Source organism: Streptopelia decaocto (genome assembly GCF_964273445.1).
Source record: "Streptopelia decaocto genome assembly, chromosome: 4".
NCBI classification, from domain to species: Eukaryota; Metazoa; Chordata; class Aves; order Columbiformes; family Columbidae; genus Streptopelia; species Streptopelia decaocto.
Window position 1 is genome coordinate 43,751,313 of NC_138658.1, and position 10,909 is coordinate 43,762,221.

The 10,909-nt window shown below is 46.8% G+C and overlaps 1 protein-coding gene across 1 annotated transcript; it reads left to right on the forward strand.

The window, feature by feature from the left end:
* The first annotated feature begins 267 nt into the window (after positions 1–267).
* CDKN2AIP (CDKN2A interacting protein) lies at positions 268–5,319 on the forward strand. The gene is made up of 3 exons (XM_082052069.1): positions 268–577; positions 681–811; positions 1,567–5,319. Exons 1-3 carry the CDS (start codon positions 354–356, stop codon positions 3,201–3,203), a joined length of 1,992 nt encoding a protein of 663 aa, XP_081908195.1. The 5' UTR covers positions 268–353; the 3' UTR covers positions 3,204–5,319.
* The last annotated feature ends 5,590 nt before the right edge of the window (positions 5,320–10,909 follow it).

Genomic DNA, 10,909 nt, shown 5'->3' on the forward strand with positions numbered 1-10,909 from the left:
GGGAGCAGGCGCAAGCGGACACCACAGGCGAGATGTCTGAAGGGCGAGGTACTCGCCGTGACTCCATGGCCGGCGGGCGGGCGGCCGTCCCAGCCTCGGCCGCGCCGTGGGGCACCGGGCCCTGAGCCCCGCCCCGCGGCCGCGCGCCGACCGTTAGGGCTCCCCCTCCGGCCGTTGACGGCACAATCCCCTCCTCGTTTGCTCCACCTCGCGCGCCGCAAAGCCGCCTGGGGCGGTAGCGGCGGGCTGCCGCGCGCGCCGGTTGTGAGGTCATCCCGCGCGGCCGGAAGGAGCAGAGCGGGGCCGTTGTTTCCGTTGTGCAGGGCGGAGGAGGGCCCCGCGCGCGGGGGGCCATGGCGGCGAGGAAGGCGGCGGCCGAGCCCCTGGGGCGCACGGCGGAGGAGGTGGCTTGGGCTGAGGCGCTGCGCGGGGCCTGCGAGCCCGAGCACCACTGGCGGCACCGGCGGGAGTTTCTGCTGCGGAACGTGGGGGAGCCGCCGGCGGCGGGCAGCGCCCAGCTCCAGCGCCTGGTGTCGCTTTCCATGGTGTGGGCAAACCACGTCTTCCTGGGCTGCCGGTGAGTGCAGGCCGGGGCGGCGGGACCCGCGCGGGGCGCGGCGCGGCCGTCTGACGGCGCCTCTCCCCTCCCCTTCTCTTCTCTCCCCTTGTCGCCCCTGCAGGTACCCGCCGCAGGTCATGGAGAAGGCGCTGGAAATGGCCGAAGGCATCCAAGTGACCGACGCGCCTGTCCGCACCACAAGAGACGAACTGGTTGCCAAGGTGAAGAAAAGAGGCATATCAAGTAGCAATGGTTAGCAGATCATAGCTGTGACAATACATAGGAGTCTAGAAAATGCTTGTTTTTGAATGTTCTCGGTTTACCTCGGGCTTAGAAAGTACTCAAAATAACTTACTTTGAAAACTCCTTGTTAATCGTTTCCCCTATCTCTGCTATTTTACCTCATAGAACACCTGTAAAATAGATGTAATGCATAAGTATTCCATTGGTAATGTAGAGCTCTTGTTTTGAATTTCTACAACTGGTGCACTTTAAGCTGATTATTTTCTTAATGCGATGTAGACTATTGTAATCCAGCTTAAATGTATTATTCTTACTTTACCTTTCACACTAGTCAGACATTGTTGCTTTGTGAGAAACTTAGTTTCTTAAAGTGGTATTTTTAAAATGGTTTTATGATATTAGTAAACAATGTAAACTTTTATTTTGGGTCAGATAGTCTTAAATGCATTAAGTCTTTAATATACTTTGGTCATTTTTGGTTTGGACTTCAAGAATACTAATATTAATACTTGCCTACAGGTCCCAAACCAAAATCTGAAGTCTTGCACATGAGTACTTTTAGGTTTTTTGTCCAACAATGCTAAAATATTTTGAAATACTAGGTTAATGCTTGAAATGGCAGTTCAAGGTGTATCCCTAATATATACCATTTAAATTCACATATATTATTGTTAGAGGTTTTTAGAAAATAGATAAATTGTTTCTAGATGGATATTTCATAGAGCAGAAATTAAAGAGGATAACATATTTTGCTTGTTTTGCAGAAGGGGTAGAGGAGCCCCCCAAGAAGCGAGCTGTTGAGAGAAGCAAAGATTCTAAGGATACTGGAAAGGATATGAAAACAAGCAAGGCAGAAGTCCCAATGGAAACAGAGAGCACATTGCCAAATAAGCAGGAAAAGCATACCAGCAAAGATCCAGAAAGCTCCCAGTTAACTTGCAGCTCAGATCAAGAAATGGTCGTGGCATCAGACATAGAAACAGAAGGAAAACCTGCTAATGCTGAAAATACCACTGAGCAAAATCCATCTTCATTTGAAAAAGAGTCAGGAGAGAAACCTTGCTCAAGTCCACTTAAGGAAAGCAAGTGTGAAAATGCGCCATCACCTGAAAAGAAAACTACAGTAAGTGCAGTGCCACCAGCTGCCAATAGTGCCCCGCAGGCAGAGGTGGTGGCTGCCGTGGTGCCACCGGCTGCCAAGAGTGCCCCCCAGGCGGCAGCAGTGCCAGTGGCTGCCAAGAGTGCCTCGCAGGCAGAGACGGTGACAGCAGTGGTGACAACAGCTGCCAAGAGCAACTCACAGGCAGCGGCAGTGACAACGGCAGTGACACCGACCACCAAGAGCCCCCCACAGGCAGCAGCGGTGCCACCGACTACCAAGAGCACCCCGCAGGCAGCAACAGTGCCACCAGCTGCCAAGAGCACACCACAAACAAGTGCTACATTGCTGTCTTCCAAAAACCAAGCGAGTGCCCCAGCATCAGTGTCCAAGAGCAGCGCTCAGGCAGGCACCTCGCTGCTGCTGGCACCCAAGAGCAGTACTCAGGTGGCCTCCTCACTGCTGCTGGCCCCCAAAGGTGGGACTCAGGCAGGCACCTCGCTGCTGCTGGCTTCCAAGGGCACTGCTAAGGTGGGATCTTCGCTCCTGGCTTCCAAGAGCAGCGCTGAGGTGGCTGCTTCATTGCTGGCCGCTCGGAGTGGCGCTCAGCAGGGATCCTCACTGCTGACTTCCAAGAGCAGCGCTCAGGTGGCTGCTTCACTGCTGGGCACTCGTGGTGGCACTCAGCAAGGTCCCTCCTCGCTGGCGTCCCGGGGTGGAGCTCAGGCAGGTGCTTCCCTGCTGGCTTCCAAGGGTGGCATGCAGGCAGGTTCACCACAGCTTGCCTCCAAGAGTGGCTTGCAGGCAGGTGAAAGCCCTGCTAAGGCTCTGTGCAAACCATTAACCAGCGAAGATGCAAAGGAAAGACAACCTTTTTTCAACAGACTATACAAAGCTGTAGCCTGGAAACTGGTTGCTGTTGGAGGCTTCAGTCCTAATGTAAATCACGTAGAACTTCTGAACTCATCAATTCAGTCTGTAAAAGCTACGTTAGATGTTGCTTTTGTTCCCCTGAAGGAACTTGCAGACTTGCCTCAAAATAAGAGCTCTCTAGAAAATATAGTTTGTGAACTGAGGTGCAAGTCTGTCTACTTGGGTACTGGCTGTGGTAAAAGTATGGAAAATGCCAAAGCGGTTGCTTCAAGAGAAGCTTTGAAATTATTCCTCAAGAAGAAAGTTATTGTGAAGATATGTAAAAGAAAATACAAAGGTAGTGAAATTGAAGATTTAGTACTTCTGGATGAAGAATCAAAACCTTCGAATTTACCTCCAGCTTTAAGAAATCCTCGTGAGATCTTGTAGGCGAGAATTGCTGTTTGTACCGTGTATATTTCAACACAAGGACTGAGGGTTAATTTTGTACTTTAAAAATGTAGGCTTCCAGATATTTTGTATTTCTTTATCAGTTTTGCAAGACAATGATAGTCCTTTCACTTGGTAGCAATTGTATAAACTTGTTAGAGATGACAAGTGCGCATTTAAAGGTATGCCTTAATATATAGCACACTAGCGTGCTGTTTTATTTGCAGAATAGTCTACCTAAGTCTTCTATTTTTAATTAAATGAGTAAGGTACAACTTGCTGTTTAAAATCTGACAATTTTGTAATTCTGACGATTTGATGGCACTGTTCAGTTGTCTACTATGTCTTTTTTAGCCACAGAAGTATGTAAATAGGGACCATAATACTTGAATGATTGAAAGTTGTTTAAAAATTTCAGTCAAAAAGTTGAATCATCTGTTTCAGGTGTATTGCTCATAATGTTCACTGTTGCTCATACCAGGAGAGAAAATAGTTGGGTGACTATTTTTTACTAGGAGACAAAATAGTTGGTTGACTCTTTATGGGATGTTTTCGTAACACTGGCAATATCAATGACACCCTGATCCCATTTAACATTATACTGGCAGGTTAGATCCGATTTAGCACTATACTGGCAAATTAGCAATTAGCAGTCAAGTCACAGCTACTTCAGCCACCAAAACTCTGTAAGCAGATTTAATTTATATTGTGAAATATTTACATTGTTTTCAAATAACATGGATTTCTATACTAGGCATATTTTGACTGCTACTAAACCAATAAAACCTCTGGGATATGCTTTTATAGCACTTTGGTTTTGGCTATTAAATATTCCAACCATTTCAATAACTTTGCAACACCTTAAGAGAAGCTTTACTTTGAGTTGCTTCAAGGTGTAGTTCCACAAGGAGGAGTTGTTTTTTTTGGATGCATAGCTGAAATACTATAAAACTGATAGAGTGGACCTATAGAATATGCATTTCTACTTTTGTATCACTTACCAAGATAAGAAAAATGAAGATGCTGCTGTCTCCTGGAGACAGTGTATTGTAAAGCATTCACGCTGAATGAGCCCTTCCTTTGCTACATTTTTACGCAATGTACAGATGGTTTGAAGCGAAGAAAGTAAATTACCTTTTATTTTCAATGTTACTGAAATACCTGCACAAACTGCATGTTTTGATATATTGCATAATGACATATAATTGTAAAAACATGATGTCTTCAGTGCTATTTTGGATTAATCTTGTCTGATTACAGTAGCTAGTGTCATTTAATGGAGACCTGACACTTGACTGACAGATCCATTGATTGAGTAGTACAGCAGTGATTAGGAATTCCTGGGATCTCGGTAGTATATGTGTCCACTTAGAGACTTCAAGTTCTTTCGTGATTTTGGGACTAAACCACAATGGCATTGTTACACTGTACCCTACGTGATTTTGAACAGCAGCGGCTGCCTGGTCCATAGCACTCGAAGCCTGTAAGGCACTCGTGCTTCCCCATGCCAGTTGAGAACTTCCTCCATCTGATACCTGTGCTGCAGTGCCTGCGGTCGCCCTTGGCTCTAGTTAGGTTTCTCAGGAGCTCCCCCTCTGTGTTTCTGGAGCATCACCTGGAGTGTGGAACGCGATGTGTTAAATTGCATCTCACACAGCTCAAGAATTGGTGTGTGTTACTAGCACAGAGCAAGTTTCATGCTGTATATAGGAGTTGTGGTGTTCATGCCAGGAAGCATGAGATCTGTTTTCAGATCCTCACCCTGTTCGGGTAGAGACATGGAGTGACTGTTTTTGTGGGGTGGGAATTGCGCCCTGTGCCCTTTGAAGTACAGCCTTTCTAGCTGTTTATTTCGGCATCTTGAGATCTCTGGTTGAGAATTGCAGCAAGTGTTGCAATGTGAAAACCTGCGTTTCCTGTCTGTAAAGCAAAGCCAACAGTATTTACCAACCTCGAGAGGATATTGGGGTGACTGTGTTAAAAGGCTGAGGTGCTAGATGCCTTTTTAAAGTCCTGACTTAAACTTACTTTTTAAAAAATTTTATGAATGTTATTCCTCTTTGATGTTTGGTTGTGATTCATTAAAGGATGAGTCTGTAGCTACTCTTAATAGAAACTGAAAGTGGACGTGTTTTTTTTAATTTCACATTCTGCATGGAAAGCAGCTCAACAGGCAAATTCCAGCATACAAGTATATAAGCATTAAGCGTTTGAATGAGAATTTATTAACATTTCATTAACCCTAAAGTAAGAAAAAGAATTTCGAAGAACTGGCTGTGGCAAAGAAGTGTTGGTACAGTCCCATCAGCTGTAAAACCTCTGAGTCTCCCTTCCAGGTGCTGTCCTGGTCTCTAGCAATTTGGCCACTGGCCTTTAATTGTCAGACCCTGCTGATGAGGACCGTCTGGAACAAATGCACAAACACTGTGGGTGTGCAAAGTTGTCTCGGGGGCAAATGAAACCAACCGACCGAAAGAAGAACTGACCCTGCTTTTTCAGCGGGAGTGCAGGAAATTGCAGCCATTAAGCATGACTCCGTTTCCTCTGAGGGCCACTACAACAGCTCAGGTCCGTATGGCTGGTTCCTTGCGGACAGCGGCCCCGCCGGTTGCTGTTAGCAGGTTACCAGGTACACACCAATTCTGGTGGCTACCGGTAAAAACTTACTCCAGCTTGCAGGGGAAGTGAGGCGGGGCGCTGGCCACGAGGTGGCGCTAGAGCGTCCCGCCGGCGGGGTTCCCGCCCTGCCCCCAGGCCCGCGCAGGGGCGGAGCTGCAGCGCATCATTTGCTTAATGTATTCCTGGGGGTGGGGCCGCGCCGGTGGACCCTCCGTGGGGCAGGAATCGCGCCCCCCGGGAGCGTGGCGCTCCTATGGGGCCAGTCGGGCAGCCTCCCTGCCTGTGCACCGGCTGCGGAGACCAGCAGAAAGAGTAACGGGGCGGCGTGCACTGTTCGCCCTATCCGGGAGGGTCTCCTGTCCTCCGGCCGATATAAGCTGGCGGCGGCGCAGAAAAAGTGCTGTCGGGATGTTCTGAAGACCTGCTCGCTAGGCCACGCACGGAGGACACTAGTTCCTCATGGGCCCCGCGCCCGCCTAGGGGAAAGTCCCCGGACCGCCGGCAGAGAGTGCCGGGCGCTGTGCGCGCCCTGGCCCGCCCCCATCTCACACAGTCCCCGCCGAGACGCCCCCGGGCCGAGCGGGTGAGGGCGGGGCGGGCTCTCGTCACGGTCACAGAAACGCAGGTAGTGCGCAGGCGCGCTAACAGAACGGGGCTCACTCTCAGGCCATCCCATCGTTTTTTGCTGCGCCGTGCTGGACTCTCCCAGCGGAGGAATGTCGCGGGGGAAAACTTGCTGCGTGGGGACCCATCGGCACAGCAGAGCTGTTTGCAAGCAGAGCAAAGCGAGCGTGGGGCCACACCGCTTCCGCGGCAGGGGCTCTGGCTGGCAGGATGCGTCCCACAACCCCATTCTCACACCCGCAGAACCTCGGGGTGCCTCCTGACCTACAGGCTCATTAAGGGAGGCCTGACCGAGCTCATGTCCCTGCCCGAAAGCCTTTCCTTCCTTCCCTGCTCCAGTAAGAAGGAAGAGGCCAGATGGGCGCATCTTGTCATGTTCGTTTGCCTTACGCAACGAACAGTTAAACAGCAAACGCAGAAGAGCCTGATGCATATCTGAGTGACGGCACAAAAGCTGACGTAGCACAAACATCTGACCTCTCCAGCGCAGCAGTCATGCACACGCTGATGTGCAGGGCTGTGCCCGCGGGAGGTACAGCTGGGGCTCCCCTGCTGGCTTGGGCCTCCTCAGAGAAAGCAGCGCCTCTGAGCAGTGCGTGCCACCAGGGCCACCTGCCCTCTCGAGGCAGATTTTCATGCTTATGCTCCCTATCAGGAGAATCTATGCAAGGTGCTGCTCCCTGCAGCAATCACGCATATGTACTAGCCGTGCTGATAAGCTGAATTAATATCATAGGCAGTTCTGTTCTTGCCTCTAGTTTGTCAAACAAATAAAGCATCACCATGCTTGACTCCATGGAAGTAAGCCTTCTGCTGCCCATAAGTCATGTCTGGGTATGAAACGTGACAGAAGGGCACTGGCAGAGATGCCCAAAATAACATGAAGTTCAGGCATCTCAAGCCAAAAACGTGATAAATGGAGCACCCAAGCTGCCCAGAGCCAATGCATCCTTCTGGTTCACGCTCTCTTGGTATTCATGAAGCTCCCGTGGTAAGCCCTAGTTCAGGTCTGCTGAACTAGCAGTGTCTTTCTTTTTGGTCAACTACAGGCACACGGCCTATCTGCAGGCACAGTACAGTTTGCAAACCCCGCTGGTTTCCAACATTTGCAATTCTTCTTCCAGCAATATCTGCACAGCGACACCTTTTCAGCAATGTCAGAGCCCTGTGCTCAGCACAGGAGACCAGTGTGCAGAGCGGGGAGTAGCTCCGTGCAGAACTAGCTATGGCAGCTCTGACTGCTTCACACCAGAGCTTTGAAAGGGTGCACAAAGGGCTGACAAACCCCCTGGCTTGAGCCATCTTTTTGGTTGCTGTCTTAGTCACTTGAACTACTTAAGTGTCTTTCTTTTCTCCCATAATTCTTCATATGATCAGCTATATGTACATGGGAAAAAAGAGATTTCGAATTAAAATGCTATCAAAGAACCCATCCCAAAAGAAAAAACTAAACTAGGGCACAGCTTTAAGAAGTTCTCTGTTGTTTTTTTTCTTTGTTGTTGAGAAGCTGTAATGAAATCCTGGTGTCCTAGTTTCATCTGCTAAAAAGGATATATGTAAGGCTCTATGAAGCTAACATTTCATGAGCTGTCATCCTTTTGTAGTGCAGGTAGAAGTTGCAGTACAGGCTGAAGACTGCAGACACACTTGTGTAGACAAGCTGAAGCTTGTGTAGTGATTGATGTGGGGTTTTGATTTGTTTGTTTGGACCCTAAAGATTGCACTAAAGCACCTCAACAATTTGGGCTCATTTTCTCTGTGTGTGGACAATATTCTCTCACTTCTATAATAGTTTATGGTAAATGTTGGTCTTCAAATTTGTTAACAGGAGAGAAAAGGTAAAACATCAAACCCATTTCAACTATAGTTGACAATGAAGAGACATGATCTCGTGGTCCAGAGACTGAGGGAAAAAAGCACACATCAGAAGAGTTTTGATGCTTTATTTCACTAAGCAGATCTGTCTCCCGCCTTTCTAAGTTGCAAACTGCAGAGAAAATAACAGCAATATCTGCTTTGTAGAACATTTAGGCTTTTCTTTCAGCTAAAATGTGCATTTTTGCAATGTTTTGCATTGTGTATGATATGACACACTCTTTGTCCATTTAACAACAATGAACTTGTGTTCATGTGCCTTCTAAATGGTTCTGTTACTTGTCACTGCCACAGCAAAGGTATTGCCATTAGCTAGGTTATGTGTTTTTAAGAAAACACTGTAATTTATGCTCATTACCTCTGCACCACTCCCCATTTTAAATCTGCTGTCAGGAAGTATCAATTTTTAGGCTATGACTAATTGTCTTCCTTGCATGCATTTAAACCTGTGCAATTTCACGGATCCCCTGTGATGACAGTTATTGCATGTGGCTGAGCTGGGATACCTGCTGAGGTAGAGCTGGCCTGAGTGGAGAGTCACCAGCACTTGCAGGTGACTATTCAGACATACAGCTGGCCTTTTGTAAATGACAGCCAAGGTTTCCATCTCCCTTTCAATCCCTAACATTCTGTGATTCTGTGAAGACACACCCATACAAGTATTCAGAAAAATGGGCTTTATGTTGATACCTGGTAATGGTCTCAAATATGTTGCAGGCTAATTTGAAAATCGCACATGATAATTTCTGAACACAACTGCCTGTTACTAAGGCAATGAAAGACTGGGCTCCAGTGGTTACCAGTTATTTTCTTCCTCCAGTAGCATTCCTGAAACTAAAAATGCAGTTCAGCTCCAGCATCTGAACCTACAGCCCTTTAAGGTTTGAATTGTCACTGATGGTCAAGTAAAATTAGTTTTTAGGCCCAAGTGGACTGTGAAACTATATGTTTTACATGCCACTGTCAGAGAGCATTGGGCACATTGGGCAAAAGGTACTTTGTTACTAGTAAAAAAGCCGATCTAACCAACATTTGCCTGATTTTCTAAATCCTCTGGTGTTTTACATTTTAACTGCAGTTTAAGAGACAAACTGTATTCAGTCAGGTGCTGCCCATATTTTGACAATAGCCTTTGACCCCAAACCCCTCCTTAGTTTGGAGCAAATGTCACATTTCTGTTTATTATTTTGGGGAAGAGGATGGTTGAGAGGCTAGAGATCATGTTTAACCAGTACTTTTTCCTCACAATTACAACAGCATAATAAAGCAAATGTAAACTCTGTCAGTTATTGGAAAAAAATAAAAGTGTACTTTAGTCATATGTTAGAAGTTTAGAATAATACTGACATAAGTAACTTGACGTAAGTGGTGGCACTGAAAAATTTGCATAGCAGCAGCACCCCTAAGAAGCACATAATGCGGGTGACTTAGTACTACAGAGTTATTTTGTAGATATGAAATTACTCTCTAGTGCTATTTTTGGTGACTTTTCAGTCATACTATATATTAGTATATTTATATGCCAAAATTCTCATCAAGTTTTCAGGGGAACTCTAAAATTCATAAATAGTAACTATAGGCATGTAATTACCCCATTTTCACATAGAGAGTGGAATTCATTTCACTGACATCTGTGACAGCAGACTTGGGCTCCCCTTAAAGTCAATGGAGACATTTTTAGGGCAAGACCTATTTATACTAAGATTCTCTCTCATCTGACATATTTGACTGAATGACTCCCACATTTATCTCTTGAGGTGGAAAGGAGAATACGGGAGAGTATTATGAATGTCTTAAACCATCAACTATTGAAACTATTGAAACTGCCTGCAGGTGCAGTGTCTGCCCTCATTTCACAATCTCTATCACAAAGGTGATAGAGATTATGTATGTTTGTTCCTCTCAAGGGGAAGAAGTAAGAATGTGGCTTTCACATGACCTGTGCTGAGTAGCAGAATCACAGCCACACAGGATGCATGTTAGGATGTAGCTCAGGTAAGAACACACAAAAAATGCTTTGTTTATTGTAGGCAAAAGGGGCTTTGTTCTTTCCCATTAAAGTCACCTGGACTCTTTGTTTACTTAAACAGAGGAGGATCAAGCTTCAAGTAAGACAATAAAGACAGTTGCTGCATATTTGCATAAGGTTAACTTGTTACCATTCCTCACCTGGCTTCCCTAAACATAATCTGCACACTTGCTGAATTGTTCAGCATGGTGATTGTCTCTGGAGCTGGAAAGCAAATCCATCTATTGTTTATGCTTTAAAACAATAGGTGAGGAAGAAGAGTCACTGTCTGAAAGCTGTTTCCTGGAGAGGAAAAGAAGGACATGTTACTTCAGCCACGAGTGGACAGATCCATGTTGTAAATGACAGGGAATGATCCATGTGGCTTTACCCCTTGCAGCAGCCAGTTGCTGCCCCTCAGCTGGCTGTGTCCCCCTCCTCTAAGGAGCTGCAGTTTCTATGTCAGCCAGCATGTTCCATAGCACCTGTGAGAAGTTGGTGTTGTCCAGCTCCTGCTGACTTCCAGAGGGCATTCTGAACAGAGTGGATACTCTAAAAAAGGAGCACTGTGGTTCTGCTC